A 21,123-nucleotide genomic window follows, 5' to 3' on the forward strand; every position below is an offset into this window, starting at 1 on the left:
TGTCCGTTCTTGAACAATGTGATGTTAGGACCTGGAAGGATATCCCCCATTCTGCAAGGCCTAGTCAGATTTTTGGCCTCACAATCAGAGCAGATGAGCTCATTCCAGGAGGTGCCAAGGAGAAGCAAACAGGCGATGAGTGCAGACAGCTATTTGCCATCTTCCTTTCCACAGATGCCAATGTATGATTACATACATATCCAGCGTCAGTCAAGCCCACTGATAAATCCAGCAATAACACAAACACAGATTAGAAATGGAACATTTGGGTGGCTTGGTGATAAGAGTCTTCTGCTCCCAGTCTGCTTCTCTATGATTATTACCATTATTGCTTCTCCATCAGCGACGGGGATTTATTGGCCTGCTATTGATTCAAAGTAAACAGTAGACATCAGGCTTGGGAGTGCAGGCTAATTGGAAGCAGATGTCCTCACTCGTGGCTCCTCTGCAGCTAACCTTCCAGTTCATTTAGGGGAGGGTTCTTTTTTTTGAGAGCAGGTGGTTGACTGGACTTCTGGAGCTACATGTGATAACCTATGAAGGCGTTTCATATCCATAAACACAGTTATTGCTAGCAAGAGAGTGAAAGCTTTTCACATTTTATTGGGACCATAAAATAAAGGGAATAAAAGATAAGTATGCCACGCGAGTCATTTCCCGTAGATTTGGAGTTTCTTCTCATTCAGCCTGTTTCTTATTCTCCATTTTCAGCTTCCCCCCCTCTTTTTTTTGGGGGGGGGGAGGGGGAACAGGTGAGGCTGAGGATGATGAATTACATAGTTCGAAAAAGACAAAAAGTCCAAGGGGCCAATCCTGCTGTAAGTGCTCCTACTTGGTGCTGATCACCCACAACTCCCTTTGACTGTAGTGTAACTGCACAATGTGCTCAGCAGCTTGCTAGATCAGGCCCTGGCAGAGCGACCGCATTCTTATCCATCATCACCGTGGCTGTACTATGGAGTCTAGCATGGTGTAGTTAGCACACACCACATGCTTTTCTCACTTTATGCTGTTTCTCAAAAACTGCACTTTTACCCTGGCAACTGGGAGAAGCAGGATTCAGGGGCTCACCTCTTATTAAAAAACAATGTGCCAAAAACTCCTTATGAAAAGGGTATGCATGCATGGTTGGGAATTAATAAATAAGTAACTGCATCTCTAGAGTGCCGCAATAAAAAGAATAGTTTACAGAGTAAAAATGGATTTCATGCAGTATTATTGTGATAGCCTGTACCTCATATGACACCCTATACCCATGTTCACCACTTTTATACGGTTATGATGTGTTTTGTACAAAATGTGCCTTGTGAGGTATCATTTGAAAACTCAATCTGCTGAGCATCGTTGTCCTGTTGAAATGTGTGCACCAACACTGAATATTGAGTTATAAGATTCTGCTATATGTTTGTTACTGAAACATTTTGTAATTCTGGGGAATGCCCACAGACTAACTCCCCAATGTCAACAAAGAACTGACCACAGGTGTTAGAAAACTATTAGCTACAGAAGCAACCATTCACCATCAGGTGTGACTGTAAACAAAAGATTTGCATGTCATCCCTCACATACGCAGGAGGTGTGAACAAGAGAGAGGGTATAAAATAAGAGACAATGGCTTCCTCATGACTCTTCTTCCACACCTCGACACATGGAAGCAAGATCATTTGGAAGATAAAGAGAAGCACCATTGAACTGTGGGAGGGGTGGCCCCAGGCTGGAAGGAAAGAGTCTATGAAATGTATTGCAACTTATGGTGAGACAATCCGTTTTTCTTTTAGAACTATTAGCCTTGGTAAAGTTTACGAAATAGCTTGCGTGTTTATTTTTTTATTTCTTTTATAAAAGCATACAAGTCAGAATTGGTCATCATTTAAAATCTCTCTCTCTCTAGTTAATAAATTTGTTTCCTTGTTTATCTAAGCCAGTGTGCTTTTGGTTGAAGTGTCTGGAGAATCTCTACTCAGGTTAACAAAGGCTGTTGCATAGTCATTACTCTGTGATAGAATGATGGACTTTTAATGAGCTTACACTGTCCAAGGGGGCCTTGAACAGTGTAAGATGCACATTTCTGGGGTGCCAGGGACTGAGGGATTTGCAGGTGTGGCCCTACATCTGTTCATGAGTGGCTGGGTGTAACTTTGCTGGGTGTGCCTTTAGATGGTAATGGATGTGTGAGCAGTGCTTGGATAGGCTGCTTTTCACTGGCAGAGCAAAATAAGAGATGTTCTGGTCTGGAAAATTAAGGTGACACAGCAGTTCAGTGATTCAGCTTGCACTCTGGGACTATGTCTACACTACAGCCCTTACAGCAACACAGCTGTACCGCTGCAGCTGCACCGCTGTATAGTCTCCTGTGTAGCCACTCTATGCCAGCAGGAGAGAGCTCTCCCGCTGGCATAATTAAACCACCCCCAATTAGCAGTGGTAGCTATGTCAGCAGGAGACGCTCTCCTGCCAACATAGCACTGTTCACACTAGCACTTTTGTCAGTGAAACTTATGTCGGTCAGGTCTGACTGACAAAAGTGCTAGTTTAGATAAAGTCTGGGGGATGTCACAATTATAAAAAGGCGGGAAAGTTGCTTTAATTTCTCCTGCTAAGAAAGACCTGCATACTCAGATGGGATGGAACTGGTGTCAAGTTACCTGCCGAGTTCTACACATTCTGGGCATGCAGCCCAAACATGCCTTGGTTAAGCAGAACATTCTTCTGCCCAAAAAACTCCATTCCTCTGAAATATCATTTATTGTGGAGGAATATTACATAATTTATAAAAAGATATATATTTGAGGGTAGGGAGAAAGTAACCGTCACTATACTTCTAAACTGACGCTGGGAGGTATCTTCTCAGTATAGTTCCTAGAGCTTCACAGTGGTTGTTATAATTAGGCAACATCAGAAAAGATATGCATAGGAAAACAAAGCAACAGAAACAAAACACCCCAAAATGAAAACAGCACAACATCATAATACAAAACAATGTGGAACAAGAGTCACAAAGACACAGAATGATAAGTCATTTTAAAATGCTGCTAACAGAGCACAAGGCTACTGGACCAGGTAGTGCCACTCAACAATCAAGAGGTAGGAAATGCCAACCAGAAAAATTTCTAGATATTAGAATTCGTTTTCCTTTTCTGAATTGAGTGCTGAGCCCACTAATGGTATGTCTACACTGAAAATGCTACAGCAGCCCAGTAGCACTATAGTGCTTCCGTGCAGACACTTCCTACGCCAACAGGAGAGGTTCTCCCGTCGGTGTAGGTAATCCACCTCCCCGAGAGGCTAGAATTCTTCCATCAGCCTAGCACTGCCTATGCTGGGGGTTAGATCGGTGTAGTTATGTCTTTCCGGGGTGTGGATTATTCACACCCCTGAAAGATGTAGTTATACAGATGTAAGTTCCAGGCGTTGACCAGCACTTAGACAAACACCCATCCCACCCTCTAACAAATCTCCCTTCCCACTCCTCCAAAAAGGAAAAAAAAAAAAGCTCACTGGAGACAACAAACAGCTCCCATCCTCTTTAAATAATTCACTACTCTAAGACTGAATGTTAGTTTTACAGCCTTTGGGATTAAGAGAGGAGTTGAAATCAAGAGATATATTATTGGAAGAAACTACCCATATTGCAGAAAAACAGCGTATTACTGGCCAGATATACTGCTAGAATATTTAGGCTGAATTTCAGAAAGGGGACTGTGATGTTGCAGTCTATATAATTTTATAAAAATATGCTAATGAGCAAATATAATGTAACTGGAATATGCTTCATGCAAAAAGTCTCTTGTAAGGTATCATTACAAAGCTTATAATCTACTGAGTGTGATCATCCTATTTGTATAAATGTACCACTCTTCTATCTGAAACTAGAAATATGAAATATAACTCTGAGGGGTGTAATTATGCAAAGTGTGGGCCATTAATGGTTTGGAATCTTGATGTCTCCCATTAACCAGGACAATTGTCTGCAGATGGGTGTGTTTTACCTGTAAGTCTTCCTGTATACGTGTACTGGCAAGTGGGCAATGAAGTCTTGTAGTGACATGTGATCATGTCACCTGAACTGGAATCCATCTTTAACCTGGTGTCTTTCCATTGAGAAGGAGGGGGGTGGAAACCCAGAGAGGGACAAAAGATTCCCGCCTTATGCAAAGGATATATAAAGGGGTGGAACAGAACAAAGAAGGAGAGAGGAGCCATCATGAAGAATCCCCTAGCTACCACCTGAGTTGGAACAAGAGTTGTACCAGGGGAAAGAATTGTGCCCACACCTGGAAGGTGTCCAGTCTGAGGAAAAAACTTACTGAAGCATCTCTGAGGGTGAGATTATCTGTATTCAGTTTGATTAGACATAGATTTGCGTATATTTTATTTTATTTTGCTTGGTGACTTACTTTGTTCTGTCTGTTACTACTTGGAACCACTTAAATCCTACTTTCTGTATTTAATAAAATCACTTTTTACTTATTAATTAACTCAGAGTATGTATTAATACCTGGGGGAGCAAACAACTGTGCATCTCTCTCTATCAGTGTTATAGAGGGCAAACAATTTATGAGTTTACCCTCTATAAGCTTTAGGGTAAAACAGATTTATCCGTGTTTAGACCCCGTTGGGCATCTCAGTGTTAAAGACAGGAACACTTCTGTTAGCTGCTTTCAGGTAAACCTACAGTTTTGGGGCAAGTAATTCAGACCCTGGGTCTTTGTTGGAGCAGACGGGTGTGTCTGGTTCAGAAAGACAGGGTGCTGGAGTCCTGAGCTGGCAGGGAAAGCAAGAGCAGAGGTAGTCTTGGCACATCGGGTGACAGCTCCCAGGGGGTTTCTGTGATCCAACCCGTCACAGGGATGTGCATCTTTCATTTTGTAAAAATACATATCCAAGCTTCACAGCACTACATAATGAACCAAATTCAAAGGTGCTAAAAGGTGGTACAAGTTACACACTGACTAAGGGGCATAGCAGCAGCACTGTAACAGAAAAACAAAATGGTTATGAAAGTTTGGGGTGTGATAGGCCAATTTATCTTGCACCTTCCTTTGGTTGCTTTTGCTACTACAATCTTGCCCTTCCTCCCACTGGGTACAAAAGTTACAAAAAAAGTTCTACAGAATTTAATACTAAAAGATATGCTTACTATAGTTTTTTTAAACCAACCAACATAATTTAATAGAGAATTCTATCCCTACTATAGCATTCCATAAAATGTTTTTTTTTTTTTAAAAACAACAACCCACACTAGAAAAGGTATCATTTGCTACAGCTGTTTTGGAGGTAATGTCTATAAAAGTCTATTATATTCCTATAGAACAAAATTGGGGTCAATCCTATTAATAAATTCTCTTGGACTTGACCAAATGAAACTAATACCAATTTATCTCAGAATTTGAGCCAATATTAGAGATATTTCTTGCCACATAGTGGAGATTTGCAAGTTTTGTGGAGACAGGACATTTTTTAAATGCACAAAAGGATCTTTTCAAAGGCAATGGTACAAAACATCATAGGAGCTTCATAAATAGATACAAGAAGGAATAGATTCCCTCGCTGTAATCTTTGCAGGACTTACCCGTGGGCTGGCTATGCACAAGAAGGATGGCAGTTCAGTGACCTGGCAGCACCGGACCGATGAGGTAGCTGATCTCCTTCGATGTATGACATGGTCTGAATAGCCAGTAACTGTTTTACAGTGGCTACTGAACACAAGGTTCTAAAAATTAAATTAAATAAAGAGTCAATTCAACCAAGAAGGGAATCCTTTTTAGTTGTTTATCCTCGTGTCAGAAAGAATGATAATGAACAATCACCAAATAATTTCCTTGGGAACAGGGATCTTTACATAGCTACTGTTATGCTAGTGCACAGAATTCTCAGTACCTCAATTTTCAATTAGAAAAGGAAACTCTGCCCAGCTGCCACTTTTCCCCCTCTTGACAGATATTCTAGAATTGGAGACACTGCTTTGCCTCCTGCACTTTTTCACCTTAGCTTTTAATGGCAGAAAAGCAAATACATATTCCAGTAAGGATGACCCTCCCTCACACTACTCTAAGGCACACCCTATATGGATAGAAAGAACCTTAGCAGGAGAGAGCACTAGAAGGACATCAGAGATGAACAGATTGTTATGTTTCTGTTATTTACATCCCTTTTCTAATCCTTTTTCCTCTTTCCATGCAAAATTGCTCTTGAATTTATCATTGGTGGCCTGAGGGTGCTGGCACTTTGGGTGTATATCCCATTGCCAGAATTGTGATGCCCACATAGTGGCAGATCCCTCATTTTAAACAAAGGATACCTTTGGCATCATGAAAGTAGATGGAGCCAAAATTGTGGGGTTTGGAATGGCACTGCAGTTTAAAGAAAGGAAAACCACTCAATATGCTCTGCTCCTCGAGGAAAACAATGAAAAACCATCTACTTCAGAACAATTTTGCTTGCTTATATTAATTTCTGTCCCTCTTTCCCTTTGTCTTTATTACCGTACATATCTGTATCAAAATATGACCTATGTGATCTAGAAACTAATCCACTCCTGCTGCTTACTCTGTATCTGAACTTGTAATCTTCTGATCACAATTAGTTGTTGTGGCATAATTATGATGTCAAAAATGGGAGAATTTGGGGGGACACTAGCAGCAGGAAATGAATTAAGGAACATATATCTTTTATTTTCATAGAATCTAAGGATTTGTTGTAGGGAGTCAGACCCCTAGTTCATTAATCTAAGTAAGTAGCAACCATTACCTGATGCTTCAGAGAAAGATAACTCATAACATACACATCCCATAATGCCTCTAAATCAATTGTGTGACAGTTAATAGAGGGAGAAATTTCTTTCTGATCCATAGATGTATGCTCTGTAATGAAAACTGAAGGGCAAAAATCTGACACCAACAGAAATGTTTCTAAATGGTATTGCAGAACTTCCATGAGACATGAGCAGGTCTTTAGCTGGATTCTGCCACTTTACAGTCCAAGCAAACACAAGAGGTAGATACTGTAGTTGAAAATTTACCTTAACTGCAAGACAAAAAAATATTCTCATGGCTCAATAACTTAAAACTCTCAAAAACAATGGAGGTAACTGTCTTCATGGTCAATCTATGCTAGTAGCCCTGCTGTCATCACAGATCTCCAAGTACACTCAGTCAGCCCCAGCTGTGAAAGCAATGTTGCAGCAGCTATCAGTCTAGCTCCAGGCCTTGAGCTGGCACCAAGCAAATTCATGCATCCTGACTGAATTCCTGCCCCTCAATCTGATTGAGTCCAGATTGGATTGATTCTTCTTTTACATAATTTGTACAGGGTCAGGAATTTCTCAGCAAGTTCTTTGACAGCAAGCACTGGAATACTGGCTGCAGCTCTGGCTGTTGCACATTTTTGTTTTTTATTTCCTAGAGAGTGTTGGGGATGAGGTGGTGTGAAACTGGAATTTCTCTCTGAGCAATGCCTGGAGTGTAGGATACTGTGTTGCAACAATTAGCTAAAACAAGGTTAATTCCACTGATACACACTTTCCCGAGGACATCTTCACTGTTTGATTCTCCTTTGGCACTAATATCAAAAAGCAAGCCATGTTGGCTTCAGCCCAGTTAGAAACAGGAAAAAACAAAGGAAAGACTTCTAAGACGGTATCTCAAATAAGGAAAACCAAATTATATTTTGTATGCATGTGTACAAAGAACATTAAGAGACTTTTAATACAGAGTCTACTTCTCCATGTTATCTGTACACAAATTATGAGTAAGTCACAAGAGAAGTGTCCCTGTTTGAATTCCATGACGTGCTGCCATTAAATATTTATGATTGTAGCAGGCAGTAGATAGATCAGACACAGTGGAAAACTAGCTTCCCATCAGATTCACATACATGGGAAGGAACTGAGTAAGGTTACAGGACATGGCATAGATACAACTCTAGGATGGATCACATACCCTCGTGCAACCCATACTTCAGGACTGACACCCACTATTTTAGATCCAGGTTTTGTTCATAGCTTTTCCACTTCTGAAAATATGAATACTAACCTTTTAAAGTACACACAACTAGATTCATACTATGAACTGCTATCCTCTGCAAGTCAGTTTTTGAATAATCAATTGATCAACAACTGGAGGCTATTCTATTGTATGGGCCACTGACTTTGGGCTGGCCACAATCAAGCCAAGAGAAAATAATATAGCTGAAACCTAAAAATTCAAGTGTACAGATGATTACATAGGAGATCCTACCCCCAATATCATCTGATTTCTCTGGTACACAGAAAAATGTTTATAGCCATATTAGTCCACTACATTATCTATATCAATTATATCTGTGTCAGTTGTATCTTTGTAAAAGTAACTGGTATTTCAGCTCATCTACAGAAAGGGTTACTTGCCCTGGCGTGTACTGTCTTGTCACCCTTTACTGTGGTAGGCTTTCAAAGCCTCTAGGTTTTTAAAAGGCACACAGTGAGAACCAGGGAGAGTTTCCTTCCTCTCCTTCTTGATAGTGCTATGGCACCTCATGGTTTATGAGACTAGTACTACACATGCAGTCCATAGCAGGCTGTGCAGGGTTCCAGAAAATTTACTTGAGCCAAACACCCACACAGGAGTCTCATAGGAGAAGAGCAGACATTTCATCAAACCAGATATGGAATCAAGGTCTCAACTCCAGCACAGCCAGAGTTAATTGGCGTATGCACATGGTTGCCCTGCTGTTTTTGTTTGACTGAAAATTAGAGGGGCTTATTTTTGTTGGCTTTTCTGATAACGCTACAAAATAAGACACACCAAGCCCAAGATTGGTTTCCTACCTGTTACGCATCTTCAATTTCAACTTCCCCTTCAACTGAATTCTGGCTGTTTCCCTCCACAGAGACATTGTCTCCTTTCTCGCTCCAGAATTCACATTCAGAGAAATTAGACGTGCCCAAACAAGATCCCACTGCTTCAGAAAAAGTCTCCCTCCCTGCAGATAAGCTAGGTGCTACTTAATGAATGATCTGTCTTTTGTGAATTTGATTCTTCATTTTAAGATGGGATCAATTATCAAAACTCAAAGTACACTGTACATTTCCAAAAGTTGATATTTTTAATCATAGAGAGAGATATTCACTTCTCCGGCAAAAGATGGGAAAAGAAACTGACTTTGCATTGTGCACTAATGGTGAATAGATCTGGGTTCCATCTGATCGGCCGAAGAAGCAAATTCCAGAGTTGAAAGACATACCACTGAGGATAGCAAACGACCAAACCCCAGACATTTAAGATTCAGGCACTGTTAGGTTGAGATCTCTGTTCATCCCAAAGTCTGCAGCAGCAGCATATGAGAGCGGGGGAAAAGAAGCAATCTCTCGGACAGCCAGGACCCAAGCCATAATGGGCTTTGCACCTTAGAACTAGAAACTACAGTAACTCCAGACTTAAAGTCATCCCGGTTAATGCTGTTTCGTTGTTATGTTGCTGTTCAATTAGAGAACATGCTCGTTTAAAGTTGCGCAATGCTCCCTTATAACGTTGTTTGGCAGCCGCCTGCTTTGTCCACTGCTTGCAGAAAGAGCAGCCCGAGGGAGCTCGCTGGTGGGGGCTTGGAACCAGGGTGGACCGGCAGCCCCCCCCATCGGCTCCCCGCTCCCCTAAGTTCCCTGTGCGGCAGCCGCCCAGCAGGCTATCAATTGCTGGCAGTTCAGCTGTCCCTCCCCACACTGCCATGTGCTGCTCCTGCCCTCTGCCTTGGAGCTGCTCCCGGGAGCTTCCTGCTTGCTGTGCAGGGGGGGGAAGAGGGAGAGTGGGGCCAGTCAGGGTGGCCCCTCCCCCCTGCTCCTGCCCCCGGCTTACCCCATCGCCACAGAGTGGGGGAAAGGGAGGAAACAACAGACTCAGGATGGAGGGAGCTTGCTGGCAGGAGCTGCTGTCTCAACTTGCTGATCTACTTAAAAAGGCAATGTACTTAGAGTGGGGTCAGCATACTTAAAGGGGCAATGCACATCTCTCTCTGTCTCTCACACATAGGGTGTGGTTTCTCTGTCTCTGTCTGCCATGCTGTCTCCCCTCCCTCCATTTGTGCTGCCTTGTAGAGTGTGAAGCTACATTAACAACGTGTTAACCCTTGAGGGCTCAGTCAAATGCTAGTTCATCATTTAGCAGTAAGGCATTCCCTGGGAAATATCCCACCCTCTTCCACCCCCTGACCACCACCTCAACCAAGCTTCACAATCATCATTGCTGTGTACAGTATTAAATTGTTTGTTTAAAACTTATACTATCTGGTGAAAAAAATTTCCCTGGAACCTAACCCCTTCTATTTACATTCATTCTTGTGGGGAAATTGGATTCACTTAACATCGTTTCGCTTAAAGTTGCATTTTTCAGGAACATAACTACAATGTTAAGCGAGGAGTTACTGTAATTTCTTCTGGCTGTTTCCTAAACTTTCTTCACTCTTTCATCCCCTTTGGAATACTTTACATTCTGTAGGATCTGTCTGCTCTCTCACCTTACCCAACACTACAGCTCCCAGGGTTTATGTGCCATCATCTATGTGGCAATTCAACTGACCCACAACCCACAGCTCTCAAGACTCATGCAGTTACTTTGCTTAGCTTTCAATATATTTCATCCCATGTCTCCTGAGCTCCTGTGCAGAATCCACTTCCGGCAACTCACCACTCAAGTTGTCTTGCTCTAAGGACATTTGTGAGATTCTAGATGAACTCATAGCCCTTTCATTTTCTCTGGCTTCTATAGCACTTGGACTTGAAAGTACAAGTATCAATCAACATTCAGCACATTTTGCTCTTGAGCATGACTCGCTTCTCATTTGGCTAGTTATGAGAAAACAAAGTTCTTGTATGGAATGCCAAAAAGTGAAACTTGGTCCTGTGACAGCATTTGCAAGCTTGAGAGGCTGACGGCTACAAAATTTTGGAAACTCGATTTTTGCATTAAATCCACCAGTAACTCAGTTTATATTTAATATAAAGTAAAACACATTCAGCAGCTATTATTTGGAAATGCACAGATAATGCAAAGGACAACTTTAAGGATCCCAAGCTATGTAGTGGTTCAAGCTAAGGACAGAAAGCCACGAAAAGCTTTGGCTTAGAAACATGAATTGTGATCTGATTAACTATATGGTTCCGGGTTTTGAGACTCTGGCCTAGTTGAAAAGTTGGATAAAACTGGAACCTCACAATGAGACTGCAGCTGAGCTGTCCTGAGTAATTACAAAAATAAAACACTCAATATGACTGTACCATAAAACCTATTAACACTGATTTCATTACAGGATTGAAATGTCACCCTAACTAACCAAAGAAAATATTCATAGGAAGAAGTGAGAAAGAAAACTCAAGAGGAATAACAAACCAGAACAGCAGTTAAGTGTATCCTGCCAAGCAAAGAAAGTGGAGTTGATGATCCGACAGACAGACCTTTTCACTCTCCAACCACTGTGATCCTATGTCAATACTGTCAATCATGCTATGAAGAAGCTTGTCCAGGTAAGTAAAGATAGCACTTTTGACTGGTTAGTGCTCCCTAATAGCAGATTGATTGTGATGCACAGAATGCATACCAGTTATGAATGAGAGCCCATCCAGCAGAACAAAGAAGAGTCCAACTCACTCAGTAAGGCAAAGATCTATCAGACTGCCCAATGTCTTCAGCAAGAACCATCAGTTTCCCCTACTGACATCTGTCTGCAAAGAGTGCATTTCTGACCTGTCCTCTCCAGAAATGCAGCACTTGATCTAACACCAGCCCTAAAACTCAAAAAATTGTGAGTTGGCTTAAAAATCATGATTGATATACATATACAGAGTCACACACACAAGAAATTTGTGGCTCTTTTTATTTGCCTCATGGTTTTTGAGGGCGAGATTTTTCAAAGGCACAAAAGGGAGTCACATGCTCAACTCTCACAGACTTCCAGTGAAAACTGGGCAACTAGCTCCCCTTTGTGCCTTTGAAAATCTCCCCTGAGCCACTTGGATTTTTCAAGCTTTTCTCCACAGCCAAGGGAGCTAGAAATTTACATATTTTAAAATAAAGCTGTGGCCTTAAGAAAAAAACAGCTTATACTGTGAGACTTGTGATAACAGGTCGAGAATTGGCAACACTTGCACTTATAACACTCTGGTATCCACTCCAGCTCCCTTTACATATTATTCTAGTCACCGAGTCCACAGATGCATGCAATAGTTAAAGTTTGAAAAAACAACAGGGAGAGCTTATAAGTCACACAGGCACTGGAGATGGTAGCTCATAGGCACTTGGCATCTTCCTCACAAAAAGAGCAGTAACTCTGTTTTAAAGAACCACTCCTTCCCACACAGCACATGGCTCCAGCACATCCTGTCTATGTTCTTCCTGCCCTCCCTCACACAAAAAATCTGTCCTACCTACTCCCATAACCCAAAAGAGACTTGGGGGTAATTATTAAATATTCCAGAATAAGGTACATCCCTTCCATAAATTCACACATGAACCACTCCAAATCCCCACCACCACCACCACCACTATTTACATGGAAGTGAATAAGTGAAAATCCAGATACAAAATATTTAGGGCTAGATTCACACTTGCCAAACCGTACTCACAAGAATGGAAGGAGATGGGGGTGGAACAGATGGTATTAAACCACCTCAGTATTTCCCTAATTGTGGGATTGGCAAGCAGGTACTAGTCCATGTGTAAAACAGAACAGCCATAAACCTGCTCTACCTTATGCCAGACGCTTATGGTCTCAAGGGGCTGTTACAGCAGCTATGGATCAGGCAGTTGTAATAGCTTCCTGGCCATGAGCCTGATGCTAGGACTGGGAAAGGGTAGGGACATAGTGGCCATTATGTTGACCTTTTATCACATGGGGATTCACCTGTGCTGGGAATAATCCCCAAGTAGCTATTTAAGCCTAGTTTTTGGCACAAAACAGATTTAAAGGGCCAGAAAATCTGAAACTTAACCAAAAGCAAGTGCCAGGCACATGGGCTCAAATTACTGATCTGAATTGCTGCATACATTGCTTGTACTATTGTTGATGAGGCTATATTACCCAATACTGCACCACATTTTAGCACACAGGCAGAATCAGGCCAGCGATATCACTACAATACTAATCACAAAGCACATGAGAAAAAAGAATAAATATACCTTGTGGTCGCTACGTGTTAGACATTTCAGGTGCAACCTGGACTGCTGTATTAGTACTAGAACTAGTACTTCATTACATGTAGGAGATACAGCTTAAGAACAATATCAGGGCTCCCTAATCCCCCAGATCAGTAGCATGGTCACTTTGGTCTGCGAGTAACCTGCACCTCACTAGCATCAGGGTTTTCCATTCTCAGTCTACAGCTTGGCGACAGCATCATATTATATGTAACAGACATGGGCTGAGGAACAGCGATGCACTCCCCACTAGGCTAGGTTGGGCTGTTTCTTTTCCCTCAAGTCTCCCTCTCACACCGTGCCCCACGCACAAACACTTTGATTTTCTTCAACTGCCATTTTTGTTGTTGAGTGCAAAAAAGATACCCTCTGGTCAATGGATGAGTATAGCATACAAAAAGGTTACTAAAATGTGGGTATTTATTTATTATGCTCCCATTGCCTGGGTACATTACATACTTTAAAAACATGAACTGTGAGGTCTGCACTGGCTGCAGTAGCCTCTCTTAACCCCTTTCCTCCCAATCAGCCATCAATAATGAGCAGATCAAGATCAAGCAGAAACTTGGCTGAAGAGATGAGCCTCGCACTGGGCACTAAAAGTCAGCTAACTTGCACTCTGGTACACAGATATATTTACTTAATTAATTATTAATAATACACTACGTATGGTATATAAAAAATATGTAGAAAGACTAAAGTCCACTTTAATTATCTTAATTTTTCTTAGGGAGTGGTGTATAATTAACAAAGTCACACTGCACCTATCATAAAAGGAAGCTTATTTCCATGTCTATCCTTTCATGTGTTTTAGAAGGATGGAAGGGTTCTCCCTGTTTCCCTTCGCTACAGCCTGCTAGTATTTGCTGAATGAAAGATCTGCATGTCTTTGACAATTTTCCTTACCTGCAGAAAAGTGCAGCTGTGCAGGTTGGGAAGAGAGAGTGGAAAATTGACTCCCAGCAAGAAATCTTTATTTCCCAGACACGGAGTCCTCTGTGGGTGCTCCCCTTCTGGATCTGTCCAGGAGCGCAAGTGATGGAGCCTGTAGGAGGCTTTCAGAGACAGGAAAAGAGCTAACCATCTGAAATAAACAACAGTAAATGCACTTATTCACTGCTCTGTGGAGGGGGCTTAAATAGATACAGCAGGGCTGTGGTTGACATGTCTTATTCCTTTAACATTTTGTTTTTACAGTATTCTGGCTTTGGGGAAACAGGGCTTTTTTTCCCCAATCCACTTTTCAATTTAACTATTTCTCATTTTTACTAGTACCTTTCTCTGACTTCTCCACAATCATCTGCATATATAGATACTCGTGGTAAGAACAATGTACAGAGCTACACAAAGATCTACGTTAACGTTGTCACTTCAGGAGAAAAAGTCTTATCACGTTACTGAACCACAGAACAGAAGTGACTGGTCCAATAATCTCAACCATGAAAACCTACAACACTTACATATTACCCTGGCAAGATATCTAGATTTATTATACTGCACTCATTTTTATGTTGAATTTTCTTTCAGTTAACAGCATGGTACTAATCCATTTTGCAAAAAAATGCTCACTTCAAAATTTTAAGATTCAGAATTTTCATTTTAACACCCTCCCCCACAGTATTATATAACATAAGCAGGCTTGACAGGGTTTGATTTAAACTGATAGATGTCTATAGAGATAAATTTCAGCTGCCACACTGAAATCGACCAAAAAAAAAATCCACCAGGAACGAGTGCAGCCCCTTGGCACCACACACCTGCAGAGATCGAATGTCACTCGCTCTGTGGAAGCACAGGAAGCCCTTTGCAGCCCTGCTCTTTCACTCCCATGACAGTGGGGCTGCAGAGGGCTCCCTGCACTGCCGGAGGGCTGAAACAGGTATACGGAAGGCTGCAGTCCTGGCAGGCAGAGAAGAGACCTCCAAGCCAGGACTGCAAGGAGAAGGAGAAGCCTCCAAACATGAAGGAGGCCACCCTGCTGCTGAATGGCTCTGTCACTGGGCAGGAACCATTCACCAGCAGGCTCAAGCCCAAGTGGCCAGGGGCTTGTCCTCCTTCTCAGGGCCCTGGTCAGGGGATCTCTGCTCTGCCTTGCCAGGATCACAGCCTCCTCAGCGCCTTGTGCCTAAAGGGATCAGGTGTCACCAGCCCAGCAGCCATGCAGGGAGCCCTCTGCAGGCAGCTCCACTGTCCCAGTCCCGCTGACTCGGTCACCAGCCCAGAATGTGGGAGCCATCCCTTAGCAGGAACTGTCCAGCAGCAGGGTACCCCCACTTCACCACCTGGCTAGGGGCTTCCTCATTCTCCTTGCAGCCCTGACTGGGTGCCTTGGGCCCCTTGGTGTGTTGCACCGCCCTGCTGTCAGTGCTGGAAAACCGCTGCAGCCCCGCTGTCTACTAGTGGAGTCCACAGTGCAGATCCAGCATGGAGTCCTTCATGGTTAAAAGTCTATCAACCTGTAAGTGTGCCTTGGAGAATCATTTCATGTTGTGATTGGCACACATGGAAAGAAGGCAACAGTAACTGCAGTTACTGCCCAGAGTAATTCTCTATAAATTTTAAAATATACAAAGACAGAGGAAAAAAATTAATAAAAACAGAGAAGTAGTGCAGTCTATGGAAGCCTGGATTTTATTCTTGTCTTGGCTCTGCCATTGCCCTGCTGTGACACAATGGGCAAATCTTTTCCTTCACACCCTTTGCCTGTCTTGTCTATTTAGAGTGTAAACTCTTTGGGGGCACAGACTGTGGCTTGGTCCACACTAACCCCCACTTTGAACTAAGGTACGCAAATTCAGCTACGTTAATAACGTAGCTGAATTCGAAGTACCTTAGTTCGAACTTACCGCAGCTCCAGACACGGCAGGCAGGCTCCCCCCGTCGATGCCGCGTACTCCTCTTGCCGAGCTGGAGTACCGGCGTCGACGGCGAGCACTTCCGGGATCGATCCGGGATCGATTTATCGCGTCTAGACAAGACGCGATAGATTGCTTACCGCCGGACCCGGACGTAAGTGTAGACCTACCCTGTCTCTCACTATGTGTGTGCAAAATGCCTAACGCAACAGGCCTCTGATCTTGGTTGATGCCTCTAGACACTACTGTAACACAAATTAATAATAAATGATAGCTGATCATAGCCCAAGAACATGCAAATTTATTACAGAAATACTTATTAAACTGCACATACTTTTCCTCTAAGTTTCTTTTTAAAATTAAATGAATAGAATTCATTTCCTCACCTGGCTAAATGTCCCTGATTCATGAAGTTTGCCATTTCTGCTGGAGAGACATCAATAAACCGGAGGAAAGAAAAACAACTTTCTTCATTGGTACCTAGATCACAAAAATGTCAAAGTTAAGGCTGATATCTGTTGCAGGTCCACATACAGGAGACAATGAGCACACATGGATCAGTCCAGGTGAATTCTGATCCCAAGGTTCTAGATATCCAAATGCCTTACTACAAAAAGAATGTGAAATGATATAGGAGCTCCAAAAGTAACCTATCCCTTTAGAGCAGTGGTTCTCAAACGTATTTGATCGCACCCCCCTTCTTTGTGTTTGTAGTAGTCTACATCCCCCCCAACCCCCCCACCACACAAGTACATATGTGGATATATGCAGTGGCGGTGCTTCACTTGTGTCAGTTTGGGCTTCTTTGTTTTTCACTTGAGTTGCTTTCTTTTCCCTGTTGCACGAATGAGCCAACGATCCATTGTAATAAAAGCAAAACTGTGATTATGGTCCACATTTACAATTAAATGTGCACTTCTCGTCATAGCAAACGGATTAACGTACAGACGGCAACAACTTTGTATAATGCTATGCAAGCTTAACATATCAGTCAAAATTCACAGCACCATCTGAGGCCCTTGTATGTCTGTAGGAATCAGCTTTGCTAGTTATTAATTGCTATGGGTACAATGTGTGCAATAATTTCCCCACCCCCCGCAAAGCTTATCACGCCCCCAGAATACATTCCACACACCCCAACCCTGGGGGGCCCATCCCCCAGTTTGAGAACCTCTGCTTTAGAGGATGCTAAAGGTTTCACCTTGATTGCCATTCCCTGAATTCAAGTCACTGCTTCTGGGCCAGACAAGAGGAGGACTATTAAAGATGTCGGAAGGGGTACACTCATTTATTTTCATATTCTTACCATATTTAACTCTCCACCACCATTGGATTTTTGGTATTAACTGCATAGAAAAATGTATCTCCCTGAAGATTTATCAAGCCAAAACTAATGAACAGTTACAGAGCAGCCCACAGGATATGAAGAAGAGCTGTACAGACAGCACCCAATCACCCATGAAACCCAAATCCCTGTGGCTGCGCAAAGTCCTTCTGACTTCAATGGAACGCCACACAGATTAAGGGGTCCATACTAACAGTTCTTGATGCAGGAATAGAGCCTTAAGTGTGCTCCTGCTCCTCTTCCAAAATCTACCCTCTCTTTCGGCAAGTTAATTACCAGGTTCTCTCTTACTAGCACAGTTAGTAATAGCAATTTTAAATGGAATAATACATCAAATGTACAAAGCTTGTTTAGTTTTCTGTTCAACTGGTCACTAGTTTGGATCCAGCAGTCTCTCAGTTTAATTCAGGTCCATGTCCATTCTCCTACTGGTCCATAGGAAAGAGGAACATGTAGCTTGGTGTATTATAGAAATTGCTCTAAAATGTTCCTGAGGTTTCACTAGGTTGAATCTAAGAAGAATTCGCAAACCTCAAACTAGTGTACAAAAGCTATATTAACTCTTTTAAACTGGACTAAAAGGGCAAGAGATAAGAACAGGAGAACGCTGAGGCTAAATAGAGCTCTTTTAGACTATTCTTCTATCTTGCCTCTTATTAATCAACTGAAATAAGCTTGTTGACTTCACGTCAAGTGCTAAGGTTGAAAGGTTCTAATGAATTGTGACCAGAGAGGCACAGCATCTATAGTCCCAGGGAGAAGTTAATCTACACCAATTCTCCCTCCAAACAAGACAGCTTGCAACATCATACTGAAGTGTGCTAGCCACCTTAACTGCTTCCCCAGGGAAGTAAACCTACCCTTCCTATGGAAGAGAGACTGCTGGATGTGGTCCGGAGCGAATGGCGAAAGTAAAACCCGTAACCACCTGAAAATGAACAGAACAAAATAAAAAATAAGAAAGTGGTAATTTAGTTCACATTCAATCAAGAAGTCAGAAGTACTAAGCTCTGACCCCAAACTACAGAGTGACTTTGTTACAGTATCACAGTTTAACTCTCCTCTTGCTGTCAAGGAGTCTACAGAATTTGGTTCTTCATGTTAAGAAACCTGATCCTCCAGTTTTCCAGTATTGCATGATAATGAATTAATGAAAAGCAGCAGCCACAATGTATTTTACTTAATTTAACCATGAGTCAGAACATCATTTCTGGATGACTTTTCATATTGGGAAAGTGCCTATCCTATCCTTTACTATTAACTAATGGTTTATGTGATCCACTGCTCTGCACATTTCTCATGATTGAATGAGATAAAGATTAAGCAGGCATTCCCATAAACAAAGCAACCAGCAGACTGCACTCAAACATCTCTTTTCCATCTGCTGTAAGCTATTACTAGCTGTCAAGGCACTGGAAGATGCTCACAACTTATCATGTTACACCTAATCAACACGGATAGCTTCCTTACATATGAAAAGCCACTCAAGGGAAACCAGGTTCCTCCAGTATTCTACTGAAGCTTAATTTCATTACACATCATCAGCAGAAAAAGGAGAGAGTATAAATTGTTTTGTCTTACTTTTCCTGAAGGCTTGTCTACACTTACAGCAATACAGAGGTGCAGCTCCGCGGCTGTAGTGCTTAGTGAAGACACTACCTACATGCCGCCGGGTCTCCTGTTAGCGTAAGTACTCCACCTCCCCAAGAAACAGTAGTTATGTCGACAGGAAAACTTCTCCCGATGACATAGTGCTGTGTACACTGGGGGATTAGACTGGAATAACTACGTTGGATTTTCCATACCCCTGAGTGACATAGCTATACAGACATAAGTTTGTAGTGTAGACCAGTGCTGACTTGCTTGCTCGTTAGAGGATTAGTTGATGAGTATGGCTCTGCTATGAGAGAACACTGAATATTGGGTGTGTAACAGTTAAATAAAATGAAAGAAAACAGGGAAGCCATCACTTGGCTAGCACTATTTAAAAACCTCAGGGAATGGGGTTAATCAGAACTTAGAGTCATACACATTACAAGACCACAAGGGATAACTGATCTTTTAGTCTGACATCCTGTATAACACAGACCATACAACTTCCTTGAAATATTTCCTATTTGAACTAAAGCACATTTTAGAAAAACATCCAATCTTGATTTTAAAATTGTCTGTGATGGAGAATCCACCACAACCCTTGTTAAAATTGTTCCAAAGATTAATTAAAATCTTCACTGTTACAAATATATCTATGAATTTGTCCAGCCATCGGTTTTTGTTATACCTTTGTTTATTAGGCTGAAGAGCCTTTTATCAGGTATTTGTTCCCCACATAGGTACTTATGAACTGTGATTAAGTCTACCCCTTAACCTTCTCTTTGTTAAACTGACTATCACTATAAGGCATGTTTTCCACTCCTTTGATGATTCTCATGGCTCTTCATTGACCTCTCTTCAATGTATCAACATTCTTCTTGACGTGTGGACACCAGAATTGGACACACTATTCCAGCAGAGGCAACACCCAGTGCCAAATGCAGAGGTAATATAACTTTCTTATTCCTACTTGAGATTTCCTTGTTTACACAACCACGGATTGCGTCAAGCCTATTGGTCACAGCATCACACCGGGAGCTCATGTTCAGCTGATTATCCATCATAACTCCCAAGTCATTTACAAAACTACAGTTAAGTCTGAATAACATTATAAAAACACTGTAAAGTACTTGAACAGTTTCACTTGTCATCTAGTAGCAGGTGCCACAAGAAGCAGGTGGGCTGCAAGCTGGTAGGGACAGAGTGCTGTGGACACCACACACAGGACCCATATGGGGAAAAATCGTCTCACACTAGTCTTTAGTGACAGCTCACTCATCCTTCTCTCTAAAGGCATTAAATGGCCCCAAAGGGAGCTGCAGCTAGCCCTCCTCAGCAAGGAGGATAGGACAACAAGAGGAGTTTTGAAGGTAATTGGAGAACCAAAAAAAACCAAACCAAAAGGTAGACCTTACAGCACCTCCTCAAAATAACAGTGCACAAAATGCAGACACATGCCATAACAGACAGGAATATGCTAACACATGCTTTATAATACAAATACCCACTTAAACAATGCTACACATCCATTCATGGATGTATCCCCCCAGCAAGAGAGTGAGAGAAAAAGATATACAACTCAAACCAGCCCTATCAGCAAAATTTCAATGTTGTGTAGGCTACTGACTATTTCAGTCTCTGGCTAAAAGCTTTACCAGCTCCATTTTGTCTAAAATCAAAATTTTGGAAGACTGACTGACTGAAGAGCCCCATAAAACCCTTGCAGAATCACAACAGCAGAAAAGAGGGAGAGCAGACATTTTAAGAGACAAAATAAAAGGTACTGAATAAGTTGAAGGGAAGGTTGAATAGGCTTGCCTGTCCCGCGAGTGGTTAAAGACCCTGATCTGTCCATGACGGTAGATGAACTTTGAAATCTGGTATGGCTTTAGGGAGATGTGAAATGGAGACCAAGTTTCTTGTCGTTCAAACAGCTCTGGGTGATTACACACCTGGGTAAGAAAAGGAGGATGTCAGCTGCTTGGGTGGGGAAAAAAATAGAAATCTAGTCATATGCAGCATTTTCCAGCCCAATGTTTGGAAAAATTGCTCACTCAAACGATGGAACTGGTGAGCATACAATGACAACTGCTTGATAGAGCGTCCATCTTAGTTTAGATACCAGATAATATCATTTCCCAACCACGTTACCTCTATTGCCTCTTCT

General features: G+C 42.1%; 1 protein-coding gene across 2 annotated transcripts in view; it reads right to left on the reverse strand.

Annotated features, from left to right (window-relative positions):
- INO80 (INO80 complex ATPase subunit) overlaps nt 1–21,123 on the reverse strand; it is a 119,737-nt gene that overhangs the window by 40,963 nt on the left and 57,651 nt on the right. For both annotated transcript variants that reach the window (XM_034769089.1, XM_034769088.1), the window contains 5 exons: nt 20,775–20,908; nt 18,224–18,291; nt 16,405–16,498; nt 14,070–14,247; nt 5,573–5,713 (listed from right to left, as the gene is read on the reverse strand). In XM_034769089.1, coding sequence (XP_034624980.1) covers nt 5,573–5,713; nt 14,070–14,247; nt 16,405–16,498; nt 18,224–18,291; nt 20,775–20,908 — 615 coding nt within the window. The remainder of the gene's footprint in view (nt 1–5,572; nt 5,714–14,069; nt 14,248–16,404; nt 16,499–18,223; nt 18,292–20,774; nt 20,909–21,123) is intronic.

The sequence above is a fragment of the Trachemys scripta genome, chromosome 4, assembly GCF_013100865.1.
Source record: "Trachemys scripta elegans isolate TJP31775 chromosome 4, CAS_Tse_1.0, whole genome shotgun sequence".
Classification (NCBI taxonomy): domain Eukaryota; kingdom Metazoa; phylum Chordata; order Testudines; family Emydidae; genus Trachemys; species Trachemys scripta.